The sequence below is a fragment of the Panthera onca genome, chromosome X (genome assembly GCF_046562875.1).
Source record: "Panthera onca isolate mPanOnc1 chromosome X, mPanOnc1 haplotype 2, whole genome shotgun sequence".
Lineage (NCBI taxonomy): Eukaryota > Metazoa > Chordata > Mammalia > Carnivora > Felidae > Panthera > Panthera onca.
In genome coordinates this window covers 71222066-71248321 of record NC_138357.1, presented here as the reverse complement: position 1 = coordinate 71248321, position 26256 = coordinate 71222066, and the positions used below count along the sequence as shown (strand labels likewise).

At 47.9% G+C, this 26256-nt stretch overlaps 1 protein-coding gene across 1 annotated transcript; it reads left to right on the top strand.

The window, feature by feature from the left end:
• Nucleotides 1–649: 649 nt before the first annotated feature.
• GCNA (germ cell nuclear acidic peptidase) lies at nt 650–24447 on the top strand. Its single transcript, XM_081792638.1, has 12 exons — nt 650–771; nt 5248–5302; nt 9771–9914; nt 10741–10787; nt 11193–11229; nt 12529–12611; nt 15471–15815; nt 17030–17120; nt 20241–20385; nt 21610–21748; nt 22724–22928; nt 23241–24447. Exons 2-12 carry the CDS (start codon nt 5250–5252, stop codon nt 23485–23487), a joined length of 1536 nt encoding a protein of 511 aa, XP_081648764.1. The 5' UTR covers nt 650–771; nt 5248–5249; the 3' UTR covers nt 23488–24447.
• Nucleotides 24448–26256: the final 1809 nt, after the last annotated feature.

The following is a 26256-nucleotide window of genomic DNA, read 5'->3' as shown; positions in this document are numbered from 1 at the left end:
TATTATTCATATCTTTAAACGCAAGGAGGTTTTATTTGTATTCTGTTGGTTAAATGCTTAAATTCTGAAATGTATGGGTGTCCGCCAGAGAAATGGGCACCATCCAGAAAGCGTTTACTTGCCCAGTTTATGTTTTTCTCGGTGTGTTTGGAGCAAGTGCCAAAAAGCCTGAAGTAACCAACCCCTCTATCTTCAGGGTTTGGAGGGTTCTGGAAACAAACGTCACCGTCCGGTGTTGCCAGGCACTGTTGGATTAATACCTTGCTCTTATCTAGGGGTCTAGGTGGCCTTCCCCCATTTCCTCCTAGCTCAGAGTTGTTTGGAGGGTGGGCAAACAGGCTTAGAGGTTTGGACGATGCAAGCAAGGAGCTGGGGCTTGCTTATCCAAGTTCTCACAGATGAAACTTCTGTGGGAATATTCAGCCCAGTTCTCCCGGGTCACCCAAAATGCTCATTTTAGGGATCGGCAAACTACAGAAACGGGCTCCGGGACCTGAACTCTGCATGAAATGGCGCTTTCACGACAAAACAAGTGGCACCCGTAGAAGTGATAGACCTGACTCCGGAAGCATTGCCTCTGGGCGCCAAATTTGAGTTCATAGCCACGAAGTTCAAATTTGCCGCGTGACCGCACTGTGATAGGTGGGTACAGGGAGGAGCTCAACACGTCAGTTTCCCACTTCCCGCGGAGCGAGCCTGAGCCTATAAAAAGTCTTGCGCCTGGCTTCTCAGTTGCTCCGGAGTTCCCACGCCATCCACTACTAGTTGGAGGTGAGCAACAGTCAGCTTCACCAGAGGCGGCTGTAGCAGGCTTGGTGGGGCTGAGGTGGGTACTGAAGCGGGAACGATCTTGAAGCTCATCCTAGCTGAGGAGAGCTTAATTAAAACCAGGACCGCCATATGCCCTGGACACTGTCCATGAACCTTGGGACTGAGATTACGGCAAAATATGTTGTCTGTTTCCACTTTTAAAAAAGGCTTTTGGAAGAAGCGATTTTAAGCCTTGTTATACTGTGCTAAAGTGAAGATGAGGAACGGGGGCCCGAGGGAGAAGTGGCCTGGGGGAGGTGGCCTGCGATTGTACAGGGGAACAATTGTTGCGGAGGAGCGCCTAGGCCTGAGAATGGTTGGCTGGGTGACACTGGGGTGTGGAGGTGTGGGGGTGGGGGAGGTGGCGTGCTGGCTAGGGCATCGGGGCATTCGATGCCTGATCAGGGAAGGCGGGCTGAGGTCAGAGCAGGGGGTAGAAATGGGGGCAAATGGAGGGTGGGTAGGAGTGTGTGTGTGGGGAGGATCAATGCCTGATCTGCTAGCGGCGGCGAGTGGGGTGTAGGAGATTTTGAGGCCCAGTTGGTGTAAGCCCTGGGGATAGAAGGGGCTGGAGGCACGGGTGAGTGGAGGTTTTGAGGCTTGAATGGTGCAAGCCTGGCAGGGTGTGGAAGGGGGAAGGGGTCTGAGCCTGTAAGACCTGAGAGTAAGGTGTTGAGGACTGGTTGGTGCAAGACTGGCAGCAGCGGGGAGGGGTCCGGGCCTTTTGCTGCAAGACCTGGGGCTGGAGGGAAGGCGGATGAGTGGAGGCCTTGATGCCTAATTGGTGCAAGATTGGCAGGGGGGGGGGGGGTGGCAGAGTCTGGGCCTGTTGCTGCAAGACCTCCTGGGGCTGAGGGGGGAGGCTGGGCAGGTGAATGGAGGCATTGATGCCTCATTGCTGCAAGATTGGCGGGAGGGGGGAGGGGTCTTGGCAGGTTGCTGCAAGACCTTGGGGTTGAGGGGGCTGGGCGGGTGAGTGGAGGCGTCCATGCCTCATTGGTGCAAGATTAGCGAGCAGGGGGAGGGGTATGGGCTTGATGCTGCAAGACCTCCTGGGATTGAATGGGGGGGGGGGGGTGAGTGGGTGAGTAGAGGCCTCGATGCCTGATTGGTGCAAGATTGGCGGGAGTGGGGAGAGGTCTTGGCGGGTTGCAAGACCTCTTGGGGTCGAGGGGGCTGGGCGGGTGAGTGGAGGCGTCCATGCCTCATTGGTGCAAGATTAGCGAGCAGGGGGAGGGGTATGGGCTTGATGCTGCAAGACCTCCTGGGATTGAATGGGGGGGGGGTGAGTGGGTGAGTAGAGGCCTCGATGCCTGATTGGTGCAAGATTGGCGGGAGCGGGGAGAGGTCTTGGCGGGTTGCAAGACCTCTTGGGGTCGAGGGGGCTGGGCGGGTGAGTGGAGGCGTCCATGCCTCATTGGTGCAAGATTGGCGAGGAGGGGGAGGGGTATGGGCTTGATGCTGCAAGACCTCCTGGGATTGAGTGGGGGGGGGGGTGAGTGGGTGAGTGGAGGCCTTGATGCCTGATTGGTGCAAGATTGGCGGGAGCGGGGAGAGGTCTTGGCGGGTTGCAAGACCTCTTGGGGTCGAGGGGGCTGGGCGGGTGAGTGGAGGCGTCCATGCCTCATTGGTGCAAGATTGGCGAGGAGGGGGAGGGGTATGGGCTTGATGCTGCAAGACCTCTTGGGATTGAGTGGGGGGGGTGAGTGGGTGAGTGGAGGCCTTGATGCCTGATTGGTGCAAGATTGGCGGGAGCGGGGAGAGGTCTTGGCGGGTTGCAAGACCTCTTGGGGTTGAGGGGGCTGGGCGGGTGAGTGGAGGCGTCCATGCCTCATTGGTGCAAGATTAGCGAGGAGGGGGAGGGGTATGGGCTTGATGCTGCAAGACCTCTTGGGATTGAATGGGGGGGGGTGAGTGGGTGAGTGGAGGCCTCGATGCCTGATTGGTGCAAGATTGGCGGGAGCGGGGAGAGGTCTTGGCGGGTTGCAAGACCTCTTGGGGTCGAGGGGGCTGGGCGGGTGAGTGGAGACGTCCATGCCTCATTGGTGCAAGATTGGCAAGGAGGGGGAGGGGTATGGGCTTGATGCTGCAAGACCTCCTGGGATTGGGGGGGGGGGGGGTGAGTGGAGGCCTTGATTCCCGATTGGTGCAAGATTGGCGGGAGCAGGGAGAGGTCTTGGCGGGTCCAAGACCTCTTGAGGTTGAGGGGCAGTGAGTGGGTGAGTGGGTGAGTCGAGGCATTGATGCCTCATTGCTGCAAGATTGGCGGGAGGGGGGAGGAGTCTGGGCCTGTTGCAAGACCTCCTGGGATTGAGTGGGGGGGTGAGTGGGTGAGTGGAGGCCTTGATGCCTGATTGGTGCAAGATTGGCGGGAGGGGGGAGGAGTCTGGGCCTGTTGCTGCAAGACCTCCTGGGGCTGAGCGGGGAGGCTGGGCGGGTGAGTGGAGGCATTGATGCCTCATTGCTGCAAGACTGGCGGGAGGGGGGAGGAGTCTGGGCCTGTTGCAAGACCTCCTGGGATTGAGGGGGTTGTGAGTGGGTGAGTGGAAGCCTTGATGCCTGTTTGGTGCAAGATTGGCGGGAGTGGGGAGGAGTCTGGGCCTGTTGCAAGACCTCCTGGGATTGGGGGGGGGGGGGTGAGTGGGTGAGTGGAGGCCTCGATGCCTGATTGGTGCAAGATTGGTGGGAGCGGGGAGGGGTCTTGGCGGGTTGCAAGACCTCTTGGGGTTGAGGGGGCTGGGCGGGTGAGTGGAGGTGTCCATGCCTCATTGGTGCAAGATTGGGGAGGAGTGGGGAGGGGTATGGGCTTGATGCTGCAAGATCTCCTGGATTGGGGGGGTGAGTGGGTGAGTGGAGGCCTTGATGCCTGATTGGTGCAAGTTGGCGGGAGGGGGGAGGAGTCTGGGCCTGTTGCAAGACCTCCTGGGATTGAGGGGGAGGGGTGAGTGGAGGCCTTGATGCCTGATTGGTGCAAGATTGGCGGGAGGGGGGGAGGAGTCTTGGCGGTTTGCAAGACCTCTTGGGGTTGAGGGGGCTGGGCGGGTGAGTGGAGGCGTCCATGCCTCATTGGTGCAAGATTGGCGAGGAGGGGGGAGGGGTATGGGCTTGATGCTGCAATACCTCCTGGGATTGAGAGTGGGTAAGGCGTGGTGGGGTGGGGGGAACGAGTGGAGGTGTCAAGGTCTGATTGGTGCAAGACCGGCTGGGTGCAGAAGTGTTGGGGGAGGGGTCTGGGCTTGGTGTAAGAGCTGGGGGTGGGGGGGGGGTGGAGGCAGGTGCGGGGGGTGGAGGCAGGTGGGGGGGCTGGTGGAGATGTTGATCTGATTGGTATAAGACTGGCGGGGAGGTGGAAGTGTTGGAGGAGTCTGGGCTTGTTGGTTTAAGACTTGAGGTTGGGCAGAATGTCGGGGTGGGGGGCTAGTGGAGGTGTCCGGATCTGATTGGTGTAAGACTGGTGGGGGGGATGGAAGTGTTGCGGGAGGGGTTTGGGCCTGTTGGTGTAAGACCTCTTGGGGTTGAGAGGGGGAGTGGGGATGGAAGATGGGAGTGGAGATACCGAACTCTGATTGGTGTGAGGCTGGCTGGGGGTGGGAGGGGGGAGGAGCCTAGACCACCTGGGGATGAGAAGCGGGGAGTAGGAGGTGGAGGTAGTGGTGAGTGGAGGCTTTGGGAGGTTTGGGGGCCATATTGGTACAAGACAGGCTGAGGCAGAAAGTGAGAATAGGGGGATCAGGGCATTGGGAGAAGGTGTAGAGCATTTGAGGGTGAGGGTGACCTGATCCGTGTAAGACCAGTGGAAGGTGGGGTACAGTAAGGGGGTAGGGAGGGTAGAGGTTGGATAGAGGTTTGTGTGGGGTGTGATGGCCTGGTCTGTGTAAGACTGGCTGGGAATAGGAGTAGAGAGGTGGAGGGATGGAAGAGGGTGGAGGGGTTGAAGCCTGATAGGTTCTTCTTGGGGCATGAGGCAGGAGTAGGGAGAGTGCAAGTATGGGGAGAGTGGCCGGCCAGTTGGGATGTGGGGAGTGGGAATCCCTTTGAGGGAAGATGTCACTGGGCCAGGGACTGAATAGGAGTTAGTGCATGAGGGAGAAAATGTATCCTGGGGCTAATGAATGAATGATTGTCCTTGAAAATGTGGGGGTTGAGGTAACTTAACATCAGAGGCTTGGCATGTGCTTTGGGCTTTCTGAGTGATCTGCAAAAGAACCTTGGTGGGACAGGGTTCTTCTCTGATGGGGGGTGGGGTGGTATACCTTGTCTCTAGTTTTCTCCATCCAGGAAAAGTCTGCAACAAATTTAAATACATCTCATTTCACAGAGCAAAGTTTTAGCTTTAAATTAGGGTGAATAAGCTGCTCGAAGATAAATGCAGAATGTAGAAATGTTTGTTCTGGGTTTTCGTTTTCTTTAAAAAGTATGTTTTTGTCTTGACTGTAGACATGGACATGTCGGAAGAAGTACCTGGCCAATCTAAGACTGAAGAAGATGATTGGTGAGACTGGAAAAATTCTCTTTTCTTTTTAGTCCTGCTGTGTTGGCAAAATGATTTTCTCAAAAAGTATATGTTTCTTTCATTTAGAGTCTGCAGGGTGTATAATTTGGTTAGTCATAAAAGGAGAATTGTGAAAAGGGGCCTTAGAATCATATGAGTCCAGCCTCTTACTCGATGTATGAATCCTCTATATAACACCTCTATTAGTGGCTAGGAGCATACTCCTCCATGAAGCAACACAGTGCATTGTTGAATATGCATAATTCCTAGAAAGTTCTTCATTCTAATGATTTTCAAATAAACATTTGAACGTAGATGTTAAAATTTATTCCACTTTTCATTATATTGCTTATATTTAAAGAAATGAAAATGTTAATGAGATACCATTTTTCATATACCAGATTGGCAGAGATGTAAAAAAATTGATAATAACTGGAGTTGGCAAATTTGTCGGTGAACGGGCAATTTCATATAGCCATTGTGAGAATATAAATTGGTGCAACTTTTAACTGCCCATGTTCTTTGACCTAGTAATTCCACTCTTAGGACATTTTCTTTCCACGTTAGTACAATTTTATCTTATTTAATATATTAAATTATATATTAACTAATTTAACATATTAAATAAAATTGTACGCATACACACACCCATATACTTAAGTGCATAAACGTGGTTATATCCTACATTCTTTTTGTGTAGTTCACTCTTACTGTTTCTTGACTCCTTTTCCCCTTCTCCCATGTCCCTTCTCCCTATAACTCATGTTTATTTAATTGTACACAGACATACACAGGCTGGTTTGGTCTTTGTTGAGTTCTGTGGAAGAAGGATGTATGACTTAATCTTAGCATACAGAGAAGTACAAGGATGTTCATCGCAGCACTGTTTGTATTAACACAAATTGGAAAGAGTTTAAATGACCTAAGGGTGTAGTTGAATAAATTATGGTTCCTCCAAAAAATGTGCAAAAGAACCGAACGTACTCCTAATGGAGAGATTTCTAAGATACATAATGTGAAACACTGTAAGCCATAGAAGAATCCATATAGCATAATATTTATTTTAAAAGATGTGTGCACTTGCCTTGTGCTGGTATGTGTTTATGTTTAAGAACTTTCCAGAAGAATAAATAAGACACATTGTTTATTCCTGGGGAGTGGGACTCTTGGAGGAATCAGGGACAAAGTGTTCCTCTTCCTTACTCCTGTTTCAGTGTTATCACTCACAAAAGTATCTGGTAAGCATTATAACGTGATAGTCATTAAAATGGAAGGGGGGATTAGAAAACAATGCAGCAAATACACATTGGAAAATACACATCTTAAGAAGTAATGAAAAGAACTGAATTCAATGTTATTTTCCTATTAAGTAGCAAATGAGAAATATTTAATCCTGTTACTGTAATGTTGCTGAACTATGTGCTGATCTAAACCTTTGGGAAGGATTATAAAACTATAAAATTGGTTGTACTTTTGATTAATTTGACTTTGGGGAATCAACTTTAGGAAGATCCAATTTATAAAAGGAATTAAATACACAAAGATCCTTGTAGAAGCATTCAATTAAAGAAAAAATGTGTGTTACCAAGAATACACCAGGTAAAATTCTAGCTCTTTCTAGGACCCTCAGTCACTTGACCCAAATAGTGCACAAGGGCAGATGGTTGGCATTAGTTCTCCTGCGAAGTAAAGAGGCAGTCTGGTTTATTAGTCAACCCCTTGCAAATTCGGTTAACAGGGTCATTGCTCTAGCTTTTGATGAAGAATTGACAGACCTGAGTTCTTGAACCTACAGATGTGAAGGCTGGATCCTGGACTTCTGGTTGGAGATTGCTTTTGAGGCTGGACAATAACTGACCAGTCTCTCTACCCACCCTCACCGTGTGTCGAGACTATTACATTTCACTATCTGGGCACTGTATTTTCTTTAATGCAGACAACATTGTTAGTTTTTTGTGTGTTTGCTCCTACTTTGGGCTGGCTCTGTACCTTGTGTAACCTTCAACATAAGGTTCACGTAAATGGGTGTGTATACATAGTTTTTTAAATAGAGAAGATTATTCCTTCGTGAGATCTCCTAGGCAAAGTCTTTTAAAAACAAGGTTCCATAGGGGTGTGGGTGGGGGGATGTACAACAGTGAAAGGGATCCTTGCAACCACTTTTTGAGATTCATTCATTCTTTTATTCAGCAAAATAGTTGAGTCCTGACTATACTGAACAATGTGTAACAGGTATGTGTCCAAATCCTTGCATGGTTTACTCTCTGGAATGGGAGATAGAAACATGTAAACAGGCAATTCCAATATAGCGTGATAAATGCTGTGATGGGGGACAAGTTCATGATCCTGCAGGAGGGCAGACATTATCTTGTTGAATTTTCGCAGTAGCCCTATGAGGCAAGGGGTTCTTTGACAGCTGAGGCCCAAGAGCTTTATTTACAGAAGTCTGGGTAAGAAGTGATGGTGGCTCAGAGTGGGGTGGTAATAGTAGAGCTGGAGAGATTGGAATGAACATAGGGTATGTGGTAGTTTATCAATTCTGAGAGGTTTTTCCACAGTTTTGAAATTGGGATGCATCCAAAGTACAAGGGAGGGTTTGGCCAGAGATAGTGATAGTGGTAGGAACATTGAGTTCATCGTTAACAATAGAGAATCGGGTGTAATTACAGATAGGACGATAGACTCATTGGTGGGAGGACAAGGCAATTCCTATCTGATTGCTTCTATTTTCCCAGTGACTTATGAGAGAAGGTAATTGATACAGTGGAGGAGGTTCTGGCAGTTTGAAGGCAGAAGTGCTATAGAAATCCATAATGCAAGGGGTGAGGGACCGGTTTTCATTGATCACTCAGAGCCCAATTCGTAATCTCTGATGGCCACTGACTGTTGCTTTTTAGCGCAGGATTCTTTGTTAATACTACAACAAGAGGGGCGCCTTGGTGGCTCCATTGGTTATGCGTCTGACTTTGGCTCAGGTCACGATCTCACAGTTCATGAGTTCAAGCCCCGCGTTGGGCTCTGACAACTTAGAGGCTAGAGTCTGCTTCGGATTCTGTCTGTCTGTCTCTCTCTCAAAAAAATAAGTAGACATTAAAAAAAATTTTTTTTAAATACTACAACAAGATAGATGGGGAGAAATACCATATTTTATTAAAAAATTTTTTTGAAGTTTATTTTGAGAGAGAGAGGGAGCAGAGAGGAGCAGAGAGAGAGAGAATCCTAAGCAGGCTCTGCACTGTCAGTGTGGAGCCCAAAGTGGTGCTCAAACTCACAAACTGAGATCTGAGCTGAGGTCAGATGCTTAACCAACTGAGCCACCCAGGTGCCCTGGATCCTTTGAAGTTTTTGAAGGTTTTTGTTTAATGCATCTTCAAAGCTTCTAATGTGATTTCTTAGCCCTTTCATGATAGGATTCTGGTTAAGCCAACTGGCTTTTCCAAGGTGCATCTATTCTGCTTTGAAACACTGTCTAGGAACTTGTACTCCTGGTGGCAGACTATACTTGGAAAAGGTATCTAACAAAATTTGTCTCCTTTTTGACCACCTGTTTTCTTCTTAGCACTTTCTTCAGACTGCTTTTCCTGTCGGTTACCATCCCACGTGGAATTCGATGATTTGTCTTCAGGGATTAGAGTGGGGTTCTCTGTCATGTAACTTGTGGCATGTTTTCGATCCCTTCTTTCTTTTGTCTGACCCCTAATTGTGTGTTGTGTGTAACACAAAAGTATGTAAGAACAGAGTTGAAGCACGAATCACGTTTGAGTTTATATGGAGTGCTGTTTGTCGATAATAGGTTTCAAGAGAAACAAGGTCACGTTTTGGCCCATACCTGAGAAACCTTTTACTCAACAAGAGATTTCTTTACTAACATAAAAAAATTTTTTTGAGGCCTACTACGAAGTCCAGTGTACAGTGATTGATAAATGAATAGGAAATTGAACCAAGGATGTTGAGCCAGCATGTGTCTTGGAAGACTGAAAAACTTACGTAATCAGTCCCAACAGTCAACCTCAAGGCTAAAACAAAAGCCCTCAAGAAGTGGTGGTTAAGCTTGGGAAAAAAAATAGTTATAGAGAGTGAGGGAGACAGACCATAAGAGACTCTTAAATACAAAGAACAAACTGAGGGTTGATGGGGGGATGAGGGAGAAGGGAAAACAGGTGATGGGCACTGAGGAAGGCACTTGTGGGGATGAGCACTGGGTGTTGTATGGAAGCGATGAACCACAGGAATCTACCCCCCAAACCAAGGGCACACATTACATACTGTGTGTTAGCCAATTTGACAATAAATTATATTTAAAAGAATTAAAAGAAAAAAGTGGTTAAGCTTAACTTTCTCTGTGGAAAACCTTATAACTATCATGGCCCTTTTGGTTTTCTCTGTGTCACAACAACTAATAAGATTACCTGTGATCAGGTCCTAGAATGTAGCCTGGCTCCAGCACCAAAGTGATGTTTTATTGCAGGTGGATTGCAGATGAATGTCATGGAGGGATGTCCGGTCAGCTGCTGTCTGGAGAACTGAAGGATCTCAAGCCAGAACATGCTTTGGCATCGACTCAGGCATTACTGTGCAGCTGTAATGTGCCAGGCAGCCTGCCACGGGAGGGGTGAGAGGGGAGGTGTGGGTACGTGGGATGAGTATTGGGGCCTCTGGCACATTATTGGGGGGTAGAGAAGCGACAGGCCCCAACATCATGGTTCCCTGCAGAGAGAAGTTGCAGCCTTGAAATCACCCTTTGTTTGCTCCCCAAGAGCCAAAGCATAAGAGACTCTTAAAAAACTGAGAACAAACTGAGGTTGATGGGGGGTGCGAGGGAGGGGTGGGTGGTTGATGGGTATTGAAGAGGGCATCTTTTGGGTTGAGCACTGGGTGTTGTATGGAAACCAATTTGATAATAAGTTTCATATATTAAAAAAAAAAAAAAGATGGCCATCAGCCTTGTCCACTTACCTAGATAGCAATCCCAATAAGTAGGCCCTCTTCAAGCACTAAAGCCCCAAAAGATGTCCTCCTTGCTCTTTTTTCCTTCTGATGTTTAATTGTAATCTCTTCATCCTTGAGTCCTTTCACCCGTGGCCCCCTTTCTCAGAATTCACTTTTGTATCCTTATTTATTTATTTTTTTCACATCTTTAAATAGAAATCACTTGGCAGAAAATGGGCTTCTTGCAGGCAGCTAGTGGTGCTCAGCTAACATTCTTCCCCTATCTTTGATTCTGCGGTTAAAGGCTAAGCAGCCTGTTGCTTCTCATTTTTCTTCACCCCCCCCCCCCCCCGCTGTGATCCTGATTTCATAAGCCCTTACAACCTTTTTGCCTCTCAGGAACTAGAAGCTCTGATTTGTGGTTCTCTCCATTTGAGGTTTTGGCCATGCGGTTATGTATGATGAGGAGTAGCCTGCCTTTATAACCACGTGTATTTTCTTTTTTGCAGCTGCATCATTATTGTGGACTCAGACAGTGAAGAAGAATTGGAGCCCTGTAAGTAGAGTCCACTTGAAGCAGTAATTTCTGTTTCCAGGTGTAACTTAGCCACGCCTTTGTGGAGATGACTGAACTGATTTGGGACGTTTGGGGTGAGCTGGTCCTGGACTTGTCCCCACCAGGGCTCGCTCCAGATGGGTCAAATGGAGATTATTTCCCTGTTGTTAGGAGCAGGGACAGTTCTCTGTGCTGCTTTTCCAGTTTGCTTCCTTGACCTTTTTTCTTTAGGTTGTCCTTACTTTTATTTCCTCTCTATCTCCCATGAGGGGATATGAGTCTCCCATCCATTTTAACCAGCCCTAACTCCTGGACTTTGGTTTTAGGGAGTTAAAGATATGGGGTAACCAAATTTTTATCATGCTTCAGATGCTTCCTGACACCCTCTTTCTTTCTCTGATTTAGTTGTGACCAAAAAGAAGCAGCAGAAACAGAACATTAGGTGAGTAGGAAAAGGAGTGAAATTTAACAATTTTTTGAGGAATGATGCTGTGGGTAAGAAGATTTAAGAATAAACTTCACATGTCCTCTCAATACTGTGTTCAGGGTCACAGTGCGTCTTTGATCTCACCACCCGGTTGAATCTTAGATTCTTTATGCCAGGCCCATTATCTAATTGGTTAGTTTCTCCCTCAGCATGTCTATGTGATCTGCCCCCTCACTTTCAGTTGCCACTACACAGGCCCTTACCCGGTGAAGGGGTGTTGCCCAGGTGCCAGACTATAGGAGGTGATAGAAGAATATTACTGGAATAAATCCAAAATAGGATGCTTAGATAACAGAGGTTTCCACATTGACCACTTGAATGAACTGTAGTGGATTTACTGAAGTATGATTTTCATACAGCAAAAATCACACGTTTAGGTGTATAGTGTGATGAAATTTGATAACGTGTATGGTAGTGTAAACATTACCACTATCAGAGGTTCAGGATATTTTTGTCACTGTTATTTACATTTTTAAATTTTTATTCTTTAATTTGTAAATTTTCATAATTTTCCAATATTTTTATTTATTTTCTTGACAGTGAGGGAGCTCGAGTGGGGGAGAGGCTCAGAGGGAGAGAGAGAATCTTAAGCAGGCTCCACACGCAGAGTGGAGCCCCACGCAGGGCTTGATCTCACGACCCTGGGATCATGACCTGAGCTGAAATCAGGAGTCGGATGCTTAACTGACTGAGCCACCCAGGTGCCCTAAGAAATCCAGAAAAGACTTTCAAGGAGGGAATAAACGAGATGGCAATGGCCCATCAACCTGGCAGCTTAAAATCGGTGACCATGGTGAAAGTGGATTAGCGGATTTATGTCTGCGACACGTGCAGGCAAATCCTCTGACAGGTGTTTTGAGTAATTTTCTTACCCTAAAGGTGTGTTAAGACTTCTCGTACACTGTTTGGAAAGTACAGAAAGATGGTGAATTTCAACCTTTTGGGAACTCTGACTGAAACACCAAAGGCAGCCGAGAACGAGGGCCCCACAGGGGTGCTCACCACCCACACCCTGGGTAGCACAGGGGTTCTGCCATGTTTGACTCCCGCCAGCCCATTTCACTCAGTATTTGACAGATGCCTCCTTTTGAAAAGAGGTTCCAAAGAAGGGGAACAACCGAGTTACTACAGGGACCAAAGCAAGAAAATGTTTCCAAGTGCTCCTGTGCATCATAGAGGAGTTGGAAGAGGCCATGGGAAGAAGACCGGGGCACTTAACGTTTCTCTTTTGTGTTTCCCTGTCTCCTCACTCAGCTGTGTGGTGATTGACTCAGACTCTGAGGATGAGTACTTCCGTGAGAACGTCAGAGCTCAGGCATATGAAATAAGCAGTGAAGGCAAGTGTACTAGTAACTGAGAAGGAGCTGAGCTCCGCAGCCCTCACGGTGTAGTGATTTCAGGATGCGTGTCAGCAGCCGTTCTATTCTGAATCACTTAGTAGCGAGTGCCTCCATTTCTTCCCTGTGTGTGCTAGATGTGGCCATGGCCAGAATTCCCCTCGCTCCCCGCCCTGGTGGATTTCCAAACACAGCAGCAACTGTTCTCTCTGCTTCAGACCTTGGGCACCCTCCTCCGTAGAGTTCTTGGCCTGCCAAGCATCAGGGAATCAGGGGCCAGGAAGTCAGGAACTGACACTAGGGAGGTGTGAAGGCCGCTCCGCTCCTCCACCTTCTGCTCTTTTCTGAACTCTTCCGTGTGTGAGAATGGCAGAGAGGGCAAGCGATGAGTGAGGGGCGTGGGCTCATTCTTTCTGGCCTGATGGAGACTAGGTGGGTGATGGTTCTGAGTCCGCCTACAGGGACTTCTCAGGGAAGAACCTTTGCTTTCTCCAGCTAGCTGTTCATCTTTGCCTTTCACTGTTCTCTTTGTTTTCTAGAGATTTCTGTTTTTCTCGGAGCCTGTTTCCCACAGCAGATCTTTGCCCCTTTGGATTCAGAGGCCTATTTATTTATGTATTTATTTACTATTGTTTAAATGTGTGTTTATTTATTTTTGAGAGAGACTGCGAGCAGGGGAGGGACAGAGAGAGAGAATCGCAAGCAGGCTTCGTGCTGCCAGCGCAGCACCTGATGCGGGGCTTGAACTCATGAACCGTGAGATCATGCCCTGAGCCAAAACCAAGAGTCAGAAACTTAACTGACTGAGCCACCCAGGCACCCCCAGAGGCCCTTTTAACCTTGCGGGAGGCATGGGGCTACACTCACAGTTCAGAACCTGTTCAGTGGGTGTGAAATGTAGGAAGGCCAGGAGCTTCTTAAGCATCAGGAACGGTATGGTACTTGATCCGTCTTTGCTTACTTCGAGGTATAGGGCATGATACATAGGCCTCTCCTTAAGTTACTGGCTATTTCTTTGGTAACCACCCAAGAGCTACCATTGGCCAAAGTTCCCTGGCTAACCTGGGATGTCAGAGCAGGGAGACGAGAGGGGGCTTGGAACTCTACACTCCTATTTTACTACCTGTCCCTTCTGATTTATTTTTCCCCTTCCTCTCCAGCTCTGGATGTGCCTGAGTGAGATGGGGGTCCAGGTGCAGCAGAGTAGGGGCTGTGACATGACAAGCCGCTATCAAGGGCCAGGGGGAGCCCCAGGGGAAGTAGCTTTAGAGGTAGGGCATGAGTGACAGAGCCAGAAACCAATTCGTCACCACAGGCCGCCACTTGCTGACTCATTTAGTCAGAAGATCCCTATGTTTTTGAGGATAACCTTTGAAGTAAGGTTTTTCTGACCTTTCTGTTGGGTGGACCCTTCACTGTGGGCATTCATCCCAGTAATGGAGAGATGAGGAGGGCCCCGATAGGACTGTCTTTGTGTGTCTCTTTACTGTTCTTCACGTGCCCTTTCTTCCGTTACTGTAATGAATTTAGGTACTTTTACAGAAAAAGGAGCTTGACCACATATTTCTAAGATCACTTCTAACCTTTGTCAATGTACAGTCATTTTTTTCGTAGATTGTCAGCAGTGTGTCCCTACTCTCTTTTTTGTTGTTGCTATTGTTGTTGCTTTGTTTTTTACTTTCAAGTGCAATTGGGAATTCTTTAAAATTTCTAAGAAGGATGACTGTTTACCATAGCAACACCCACTCCTTCCTCTTTATTGCATATCTGAAATTCTTTGGTAATTAAATGATAGAGGAGACTCTCAAATTACATGATCCCAAATCTGCAATTGTAGGATAAAGAGCTTTTGCACCACAAATATATTTTTGCATCTTGTCTATGCTGTAGTGTGTGTGTGTGTGTGTGTGTGTGTGTGTGTGTGTGTGTGTGTGTATAACATCTGGAATCCTAGAAACCTGGAAGTTGGGCTCTGAACAGACTCCAGAGAGCATGTGGTATTAGACATGCCATGCCTCATTTCCAGATGAAGGGACGCTCGGGGAGGGGGGGGACATTCCAAATGTTCCCAAGGTCTCTCAGTGCTGGCGTTAGGACTGAACCCTTCACACTTACATCAGTCGCTCTGAGAGCTTTGCATTTATGCACTAGTTAGAGCATTAAATTTTGTCTAACAATGGGAGCAAATTCCAGTACCATCTACTATCAGTGTAATTGCATAAAGTATAGAAAGCAAAAGTTCAGGGAGGATGTAATCTCAAGGACAATCCCTTAAATTATAGAGCTCGAACTTGGTAGGGAAAAAGCCCACTTTATTCTGATTTCTCTTGTTTTTCTGTAGAGCAGTGACAGCACACAAGTCTGCAGAGCTGTGTTTGGGAACCACCGAGCACCTGCAATGTGCTACATAGTGTGATTTGGAAAATTGCCACTAGACTTGGGTTGCTATTTTATCTGTCTCTGCTCTCAGTCAAGTAAAGAAGGGATAGAGGGAAAACAATCTAAAATAATGGATTCTTTATTTTTTTTTTTTACTTTAAGTTTATTTATTTTGGGGGGAGAGAGAGAACCAGGGAGAGGTAGAGAGAAGGAGAGGGAGTCCCAAGCAGGCCCTCAAGCGCAGAGCCCAACATGGGACTTGAATCCATGAACCCTGAGATCAGGACCTGAGCCGAAATGAAGAGTCAGATCCTTATCCGACTGAGCCACCCAGGTGCCTCTAAAATAATCCATGCTTAACTGTGAGTCATAATGTCACAGCTTCCAGTTTGTTAAATTTGTGCTCAATAATCTAAAGTGGAGTGTGAAAGGGGGACAGAGGGAGTATATTTCTACATGATTGTGTCTTTTGAATTTCAGATGAGGTTCTATATGTGTCTTCTAACATTGGGAAGCCTGCCATCGATGAGCCTCCAATAGTTATTTCTGATGATGATAGTGATTTTGAGGGCCCCGTGATGATCATAGATGACGATTTGTGTGGTCAGGGCCAAAGCTCCTCAAATGAAAAAGAGATGGAGGCCTTTGATGTCTGCCAGCACAATTCATCTGCTGGTGTTGCTGAGCTGGGCAGTGGTGAAAATCTCTGCCCACCGCCAGGTGTTGCTGAGACTGAGGTGGAGATTCCAAATGAAGAGCCGGCACCTGTGGTGGAGCAACCAAGGAAAAGGAAGAGCAAAACCAAAAATATATGTGTGGTGCCCGGTAAGCCAGTTGAATCAAGTAGGCCTGTCCCACTGAACAAGCCCAGCACCGCCCCCCCATCACCTGCCTGCAGTGTGCCAGCCATGCCTGCCATGCCCTTTCCCCTGGATATGTCTGTCTTGTGAGGTCTGCCTGTCCTGATCGCCGACCTTAAGCCATCTCAGCAGGTCCCTAGCAGCCAGGGGAGACAGCCATCCCGGTGAAAAGGATCTTTCTGGAAATGGGGGAGAAAGGCCCACGTCTTAGTATTTTACCATTCCCTCCAACTGGCATGCTTTCTCTTTGTGCTTTCTGGCCTGAGGATATAATCCCTTTTTTCTTGGGACCCAGCCCAGTGTTCAGTTCCTGTAGGGAACTGTAGGTTGGAGATGTTCCACCCTCCTGGATTCCCAAAGTTCTCAGACCCCTGTCTCTACTAGAGCACTTACCTGGCTGTCTTTTGTTGTGTTTTTGAGAAAGGTGGGTGCAGGTGAGCTATGGGGGGACAGAGAGAGAAGCAAGGCTCACCAGAAATGGAGCATGAGTTCACCCGATACAGGGCTTGAACTCACGAATTGTGAGATCATGACCTGAGCCACCCAGGCGCCCCACCGCCTCCAGCTGTCTTATAATATGTTTCTGAAACTGTTCCCCCAGTAGATGGTGAGCCTCTTGTGAAGACCTCTAGGAAAGACCCTAACTCATTTTGAAGTCTCTCCCAGGGTCTAGCCTGGTATTTGGCACATAATAGATGTTTAATACTTTTTTTTTTTTTAATAACCAAATAAATGATACTCGTGATGGGGAAGTCTCTGGCTAGAGCAGTTAGCAGTATATGGGTGCTAGAAATCTTTCCATCTGGCTTGCGTATTGAGTGTTGGCGCTGCCTAGGATCCAGTCTTGCCCTTGGAACAAGTGTGGACAGCATTCCTTACACTGCGTGTGCCTCAGGTGCCCACACAATCTGACCTATAGCGGCGTGCTCCTGTGGTCCCATTATAGTCCCTGGTACCTATGACAGAACCCTACCCAGCGTACACTCTGCTGGCAGCTCTGTGATTCCCATAGATAAAAATCTGTCACGCTGGCCAATGGACAGTATACAGGCTTTAGACCGTTTTCGTTTCTAGATGGTGCTCTGGGTGTGGCTGTGGGGCCTCCTCCTGGGTTTACCTTTCTGCCAGCTGCTTGCTGGGATCAATTTTCAGGGCGCAAACGAGCTATTCTCTTTTCAGCTGTTACAGCACCAAAAACACGTGGGCCTTCAAAGAGGTTTGCTTCTAAGAGGAAGCCCCATGCGGCAAAATGTGACAAAAGCCACACTGGGTACGTACTGTCCGTATCGGACTGAACGGGAATTGATTGGATAATTGTCACGTGTTAAGCAGTCCACTGGGCATGAGAGAGGGTCTTCAAGGGGATGAAAGAGTCTGGTGGTGGGGGGGACAGTGTGTCCATCCCTGAATTGGAAGAGCATAAGAGGGGGGAGGAGGAAAGGGAGGAGCAGCCCACTGCTCCACACCTCCCTTTGCCCCCACATCACCTCTGGCCTCTTGAGGTTTCCTTGGTCCTTAAACTCCGATCAAAAAATGATGTGTGGCCAAACCAGAATCTTTTTTTCAGGCTAAATACTGCTTCGTGGCCACCAGTTTACGCTAAACCAAAGCAAACACAGTGGAGATGGTGAGAAGGCAGAACTGACATGTTCTAATCCATTGATGTTGGAGGGCAGTTGTCTTCCAGGTTTTTCTAGGGCTTGGGATGTGCCCAGTTGCTCCCACTACTGTTTTTATTCTTGCACATTTTGAAGGTGTCAACATTAGGTTGAAACTGCTTGTAGTTCCTTTCTTTTTATGAAGTTATAGGTAATTGAGCCTGAAAACAACAGGTCATTTGGACCAAGAACATATTAATACTTGAAGCAAAAAGCTAACAGGTTTTTTTCATTCAGATTCCCCCAACTTCTTACCTTTTCCCTTAAAAATAGTATGTTGTAAGCCTAATTTTCTTCATTCTTACTTGCATTCAGGAGTAATATATACTTATATCTGACTTCTCTTAACAAGACCAAGGATATGTCTGAAGCCTGTGTGTTTATTTTGTTTTAACTGTATTTTGGGCCAATAAATGCATCTTTAAAAAATTTTTTTTTCTAAAATTTACTTATTTATCTCAAGAGAGCAAGAACAAGTAGGGGAGGGGTAGAGAGAGAGGGAGACACAGAATCTGAATCAGGCTCCAGGCTCTGAGCTGTCAGCACAGAGCACGATGCAGGGCTCGAACTCACGAACCGTGAGATCATGACCTGAGCTGAAGTTGGACGCTTACCCGACTGAGCCACCCAGGCACCCTGCCAATAAATGCATCTTATGGGAAGAGGAACGGTGTTTTGGGCACTGGGGCAACAGAGCACCTTGGCCCTGAACAGAGGCTCTCCTTGTTTCTGCACTTCCTGCCCGGTGAGGTAGCTATTGGAGTTTGGCGTGTTCTCTCTTAGGTGGATCCCCTTTCAGCAGAGTTTCTTTTGATATATATTTCAGCTGCTTTGCCTGTAGGGCCACGTGTGTTGGGTGGCTCCCAGGTTGCTTTGCTGTGGTGTGACGTAACAGAAGAAGGCATGTAAGCTGTCCCTTTGTGTCACTGTCCTCTGCATCATCCAAAGGAGGCCAGTCTGTTTGGACTCCTCACTGTTGCCTCGGTGCTTCCTGTTTCAGTCAGGAGGCTTCCTGTTGTGCTTAACGTTTGTTCCTGTGTAGCTGGTCATGGTGTCTGATGTACCCATTTGGGGTCTCGTTGGTTGCTCTGATGTGGAGATTGTTCCATCTGCAGCAAAGTGGCACAGGCGTTGTGGGGAAAGGTATGCTAAGCCACAGGGCCTGCTTGATGTGAGCGCTGATGCACATGGGGGTCACGTTCTCTACCGAGGCCTGCAGGTGGTTTAGGTTTTCATCTGCTACCTTTCCGGGTGCAGATTTGCTTTCAGAGCTGTCATTGGAGGCAGAAGTGTTAGTCACCAGGGGCAGGCTTTGGGGTGAGGATGCTTACTTTTAGCTGTCTTTGCCTCATTTGGTATTTCTTTCCTCTCCGTGCCCCAGCCACCCCACTGTGACATAAGGGGTTAATGAGTGTGCTACAAAATCTCAGTCTCAGGAGTTCTGTTGAGTTAGAAGCTCACTTAACCTGTGTCTGCTCTGGTTTTATGTGTCCAGCTCTGTGGGCTCATCTCTTTGGTCTTGTGGATTATTGTTGGCCAAGAGAAAAACACTTTAGTTTAAATAGCTGTTACAAGTGTGAGTCCTTTATGTGACTAGCACTATTCTTTGTGCATTTGAATTAGGCCTCGAAAGATGGGGCAGCAATAGTGGTCTAATGGGAAAACCATGAGATTTGGGCCAGAAGATTCAGCGTCTGGGAACTTTGGGCAGGTCACCTAACCTCTGACCTTCAGTTTCCTCATCCGTCAAGTGGAGATAGGAAGAAGAGCAATAGCTTCTTTGGGGAGTGGTGGCGAGGATCAAATAAGGTCATGCAAAAAAGAAGGTCTCCACAAATGGTAAAGCACTACACACATGGTTGTTCTCAGGAGAGGTAGAGATGTGCTCGTTCTAGCAGTCATGGGCACCTACGCTGTGCCAAGGCATGAACGAACTGTGGGAAATCACCGTTCCTGTGCAGAGAATGTTTAACTTTGCCCACTTTGACCAGAGTAGAAATGGTAGCTGGAACACAGATGTTGGGACCAGATTGACCTGGGCCTTGAATGCTAGGCCCAACAGTCAGTGAAAAGCCAGGGAGGGACATAATTGGAACATGGCCTAGAAAAAAATGAACCTGAAGTGTGTGTGTGTGGTTCCACTAGAAGGAAAAGAGCCTGGAGGTTAGGAGCACAGAGGAATGCTGTAGTGGCAAGGCATCGAGGGGAAGAGGGGAACTTGAACTAGGCTCGTGACCGTGGGGTGGAAAGAAAGGCTGGATAGAAGAGATGATGTGAAGGAGATAGCGGTCTTTGTGCCTGTTGAATATATGGGGCAGGGGAGGAAATGAATTTTAAAATGTCTCTGAGGTCTTCAGCCTGCTATAACAGAAGTCAGGTAGTTAAACACATCGGCGGGGGGGGGGGGGGCATACTCCCGTTAATCAGGTGGAAATTTGCGTCAGGCGATGGTAAATTCGGAACTGGATCCCAGGAGAGAGATCAAGACTGCAGATACAGGTGTGAGATCACTCCAGTGGAGGTTGTAACCACAGACTTCACATCTCTGAGGATGCAAGTAGTGAGTAGGAAAAGTCTACAAATGGAACTTTGGGAAATGCTCTCCTATAAGGTAGTTAGAAGTAAGAGGGACCGGCAGGTTTTCTGAGTCTCTCCGGATATGACCTGTACGTATGCATTTCTGCTGTTTACTTCTTTAGCTATACAAAACTCAGTTGAATTTACCTTTGCAGGCATTCCGTGTGCGAAATACCTGGATGTTTCTTGCATGACGTGGAAAAGGCAAAGCAGTATTCTGGAAGGAAGTTCAAGAAAAATAAGGACAGCCTGGTTCAGGAAATGTACAGTCTGTTTAACAGATCTGTCTTTGACAAAAAGGTACAGTCGGTGAATAGACACTTAATGAGCACCTGTCATATGCGCAGTGCTCTTGGGTGCTGTGAGGTGTGCAGATGTGCTAGCTGTATATTTCCTGCCCTTGAGAGGTGTCAGTTTAGATGGGGAGATGATACATGCACACGTGAAAGAAACAGACAATGTTTGTGGGTAAAACTATATGGTACAGACTTGTTACCAGCACAGGACATCAGCAGAGGCAGAAAAATCACTGAGCGCCTCAGTGGTGAGGAAATAAGATTGGCTGTGGAGTGGGGGGAGACTGAAGGATGTGGAGAGAGTGGCAGTGATGGGGGAAGAGGGCGTGTGTGAGGCATGTGTTGAGGCTTGACTATCTGGAAGAGAGGGTTTATGCTGAGGAAAAATGGGGAAGAGCTGTGTGACCTTGGGCAAGTTACCTCCCCCCTCCCTTGCCTCGGTTTTCTTGGTTTTCTCATCTGCAAAATGGGAGCGATAATAGCACCTGCTACTTCATAGAATTATGGTTGGGCCTAGGGAAGGTAATACACCTGGAGTACCTAGAACAGGGCCTATGACCTAGTAAGTGATACACGTCGGCCATCACTTGTTTTTGGTAGCGTAGCACTACATAACGGAGGGCCTTTGGAATCAGATTGGAGGGGGGCGCTGAAATTGAAATCAGCAGGCACCACCTCACAGGGACAGGATAGGACACAAAGCATCTACTGAGGGAAACTAACCTGTCTGTAGTGTGGGGCCTGTACTGGATTGGAGAGAACCTGGAGGCAGAGAGACTCAGTGGTCATTAGATTTTTCAGACTCTTATTATTGCTGCTGATGAAATTTCCTGCCGGTATAGTTTTCAGATCTTTCTAAGGCTCCCCAGCCTTTGGGTAGATCACTCCTGATGACTGGGGTGTTACCTCACGGGACCAAGGAGTAGACCAAGGTGCATGTACAATCTCACCTCACCACTTTTAGTACCCACAGGGTTCCATTCCTACCTCGGCGGGTTTGCACTTCTCTCCCTGACGCTTGTCCCCGTGCCGGGCAGCGCATATCTTGCTTTTGCGCACACTCAGCAGCCTCCCTCAGGTCCTGATTGCCCGTCAGTTGTTCTCACCTGGGCTTCAGCCTGGCTTTGATTCTCCCCAGAACGTTTAGGCTTGCAAAACTCCTGAGCCAAGATCCTTTGGTCTGCTCGAAGCTGCTCTCTGACTTGCCTGCTTTGCTTTTTGTTCTCAGCTGCCAGAGAAAATCGATATCGGCTGGAATAAGAAGATGCTGAGAACTGCTGGCTTGTGCACCACTGGCGAGACACAGTACCCGAAGAAGGAGCGTTACGCGAAGATCCAGATTTCTCTGAAAGTCTGCGACTCCGCAGGTGATGGCAGCCTTCTGACACAGGCCCATGAAGTTACTCTTAAGTCCTGGTGTTTTCTGGCAGCCTGTGTCACAGCTTCTCCTGCCATTCCTGGGTAGATAGGCCTACTACGAATGTCTTGCTCAGAAGACATTCTTAACGGATGTCTCCTCATTCCTGAGAATCCAACTTGGCCATCTTTCCATTAGGGTAACTTTCTCACTGCAGCTAGCTCCCTGCTAACTGAGGTTCAGGGTCCCCCGTAGCTAACCAATCAACCAGATTTTCATAATGACTCTCCTGTCATCATTCCTTTGCCCCCACCCAGGTGTAAGGCCTTGTCACCTCACCCTTCTCCCTGCTCCACTCAGTCTCCTACATACCACTGTGTCGCTTTTCCATAAAACACCTAGCTTTCCAGGCTGTCGCAGCCTGCCCCCCACTCTGCTCAGCCAGGCTTATCTCTAAGCATGCCGCCTCTAGCGTGTCCTGTGCTTCAGCGAAACTTTCTTCACACTGCCTCTCAGAATGCACCACACACCTTCCTGGCCTTGTCCTTTGTTTGCATTTCTCACCGCACCTAGAATGGCCTTTCAAATTTGCAAAGCCAGTCAGTTGTTAGGGGCCCAGCTCAGAATCCCCCTTTTTCCGTGGAGCTTCTCCTGACCAAATCCCAAGGCCATAGCCACTGCTCCCCACCCCGTCCACTTAACGTAACCCAGGCCTTGACTGGGTGTATTTGTAGCAGCAGCATCCCCCAAAAAGAAGAGCATGCTGGAGCTGTCCTGAAAGGATTGTTGTCTCTGACATCAACAAAATCGGTTACGTAGGGGACAGATGTCCCTTTCAGAATCCCGGGAAGCTAACACTCATGACTGCCCATGTAGACTTGTAGCACATGGCTTTGTATGTGGTGGGGTTGAGAGTCTAGTGGGTAGCAGGCCAGAGGGAGTGGGTTTAAGTGCTCATGTTTCCTTTGCCTCCCTCTCTTCCAAGACCGCCTTCGGGATACTTTGATCCATGAAATCTGCCACGCGGCCTCCTGGCTGATTGATGGTGTTCGTGATTCTCATGGCGACTCATGGAAGTTTTATGCCAAAAAATCGAACCTGGTGCACCCAGAGCTGCCCCTGGTCACCCGTTGCCATAACTACAAGATTAACTACAAGATTCATTATGAATGCACTCAGTGCAAAGCCAGGTGAGACCCTTTGCCTCTCAGACTTTCCTCTGTTCTGTTTCTGCTATGACTTCCAGCTGGCTCTCTGTGATTTTGTTGGTAAGTATGTGGCCAGCCGGCTGGACGAGTGAAACATCTCTACTCCTTTCCGTGTCTTCCTCCTCCATTCTCTTCTACTTTGAGCTGACCTCTGGCTGCTGCTGCTGCTTGGTACCCCACTCTCTGAGAAGCCAGGCAAAAAGTCTTGCTTTGGGCCAGTGCCAGCAGCTCGGAGAACATGCTGAGGTACAGTGACTGATTCCCTTACTGCATGATGTCTCTTTTCCTCCTTAGAGTCGGCCGCTACACCAAATCATTGAACACCGACCGCTTTATCTGTGCCAAGTGCAAGGGGACTCTGGTCATGCTGCCGCTAACTCGTAAGGATGGGACCCCCATTGCGCCCCATGTGAGACCATTTGCCAAGTATGTGCAGGAGAATTATAGATTGGTTAAGCAGTCAGCAGAAGGACTAAGCCATGGCGATGTGATGAGACAGCTCAGCAAGGATTATGCCCTTAAGCACAAGCGAAATCCTTAAGGTTATCTGAGAGTATACTTGTGCGAGCTGAGTCCTCCACTGCTAAGAAGTTTTAGAAAACATTTGTTTCTGCAATGAATACTAGGATTTAAGTGCGTTTTTATAGCTTCATACTGTAGTGATGATTGTTCTTAACTAAGGATTCTGTTGGTAACCATTCTGTGCCTTTGACAGTACTCAGAAGCCCTTTGGGTCCACCTTGGGTGTTACTTAGACTCCATAGTTCAAAATACAGTAAGAGATGCACAGAGTTTTAAGATTAAGACATAGAACAAGATATAATAAGAGAAACCCATAGTGTTAAGACGTAGAATAAGATATAGTAAGAAAAACCCATAGTGTTAAGACCATAGTTTTAAGATTAAGATGTAGAGGGGCGCCTGGGTGACTCAGTCGGTTGAGCATCCGACTTCGGCTCAGGTCATGATCTCACGGTTTGTGAGTTTGAGGCCTGTGTCAGGCTCTGTGCTGACAACTCAAAGCCTGGAGCCTGCTTCGGATTCTGTGTCTCCCTCTCTCTTTATCCCTCACCTGCTTGCATGCTCTGTCTCTTTCTCAAAAATAAATACATTAAAAAATATTTAAAAAAAGATTGAGATGTAGAATAAGATACACTAAGAGAAACCCATAGTGTTAAGACCATAGTTTTAAGATTAAGATGTAGAACACATACAGTAAGAGAAACATAGTTTTAAGATGTAGAACAAAATGCAATAAGAGAAATGCTTGTTCAAGAGTGGCAGGTTGAGAAAAGGAGAATGGCGCTGGGAAGTGAACCAGATTCAAAGGTGGCCCTCCAAAACCCGGGCTGCTGGCAGGTGGAACCTGTTATACCTACTTAGAAATAAGAGACAAACATGTCTCATGAATTGAGTTGTTCTTGATGTTGAATAAAGCCATGTAAGCCAGTGTAGCTGTTCATAAGATTAGAAAAATAAATAAACTGTTTTCTGCAATTCACTTGTTAACCGAGTCTATTCATTGACAGCCTGACAGCACAGAACAAACTGTCAGGTCTTTTGTCCAAGACCCTGGACATATGAAGCTCTCCACAGTGTGTCTGGAAGAGCACTCTCCATTCTGGTTTTTCTCTATGACTTTTGTGACTGCCCGTAAGCACTTCAGCAGCCCTCCCACTCCTGGGAGGCATCCAGGGTACAGACTGGGGCCAAGATTGCATTCATTTCCTATTGCTGCCATGGCAAATGACCACAAGCTTAGTGACTTCAGACAACACAAATGTATTCTCTTACAGCTCTGGAGGTCATAAATCTGGTGCTTGGGATACTCAGGTACCCCAGGCTCAGTCAGTTAAGCGTCCGACTTTGGCTCAGGTCATGATCTTGTGGTCTGTGAGTTTGAGTCCCGTGTTGGGCTCTGTGCTGACAGCTCAGAGCCTGGAGCCTGGTTCGGATTCTATGTCTCCCTCTCTCTCTGCCCCCACCCCACCTTGCCCATGCTCTGTCTCTCTCAAAAATAAATAAACATTAAAAAAAATCTGGTGCCAACCTCACTGGACCGAAATCCAGGTGTGGGCAGGGCTTGGTTTCTCTCTGGAGGCACTGGGGTTTGGGGATCCATTTCCTTGTCTTTTCCAACTTCTAGAGGGCACCTGTGTTGTTTGGTTTGTGCCCTCCCCCTTCCATCCTCCAAGCCAACAACATTTCTCTCTCTCTGTCTCCCTCTCCCTCCCTCCCCTTCTTCCTTTTTTTCACTTTGAAGGACCCTTGTGATGACATGGGGCCCACATAGATGATCCAAGAGAATCTACTTTTTATAAGGTCAGCTTATTAGCAACCTTTTTGTCATGTAAGGTAACATACAAGTTCTGGGGATTTGAGGGTGGACACCTCTGGGACCCATCCGTCAGACCCCCACAAACATCTTTATTAGTCTAGCATCACTGATATTTTTTATGGGCAGGATGTGTTCTGTCCTTTTCCTTCCTTCCATCCTTCCTTCATTTTGCGGATGCGCGCACTCAAGGCTAACCACACATCTAAGGGACTGGGTGCGTGTGCAGGGTGACATGAGCTTCCCTGGCTAAATCCCAGGGTCCCTCCCTGCTGATCCCGCTTCCATCCAGGTCTGCAGTCTCAGCAAAGGCCCAGCTGATGAGCGAAACTGGATCGTGGCACATTGGTGGCTTAATTAAGGGGAACTGACAGTGCAGCTGTTCCACCCCTGCAAAGGGAGGGTCCTAACTCTGTAGGCTTGCCACCTACCCTTCTGGGGAGCCCTGGTCATTTCCTGTACTCACATCCACCTCAGCGATTGCCCACCCGTGCCTCTGGGTGGCTTATGTGCAAATGACTGTCCTCAAGTCCTCCAACCTTGGTGCTTTTCGTCCAGCCCCATGTCACTATCCAAGAAAAAGCCCGCATCTCCTCTTCCCTGTATAAAGCTACATACAGCCTTTGGCTAGGCTCTCTGATACCATCACTTGATCCCAAACCAACCTTGAGTATTTTCAACCCTTCCCTCACCCGAACCCTTAACTTTGGGGCCACTTGCGGTACTAGGAAGCATTGCGGTTTTGCTATTGCCTTCCCTTCTACCCAGAAATGCTGTCTTTGCTTCTCTCTGTCCTTGGAGACCCCACTTGCCTTTTGGGGTCTTCTCATTTCTGTCTTCCGGAAGCCTTCCCAAATGGCTCCAGCCACAGGGCTCTGAGACCCGGGTTCACGGTCTAGGGACAACTCATTTGCCTTGTGGCATAGACTGTTTCGTATTGTTACTCTTCCCCATGTCTTCCCTGCTGGCCTAAAC

Bases quoted from the DNA above. Each gene is read 5' to 3' on its own strand.
- GCNA (XM_081792638.1), top strand. From the start codon at position 5,250: ATGGACATGTCGGAAGAAGTACCTGGCCAATCTAAGACTGAAGAAGAT. The intron at 17,121-20,240 runs GTACGTACTGTC...TTACCTTTGCAG, and splicing joins TGTGACAAAAGCCACACTGG to GCATTCCGTGTGCGAAATAC. The intron at 21,749-22,723 runs GTGATGGCAGCC...CTCTCTTCCAAG, and splicing joins GAAAGTCTGCGACTCCGCAG to ACCGCCTTCGGGATACTTTG.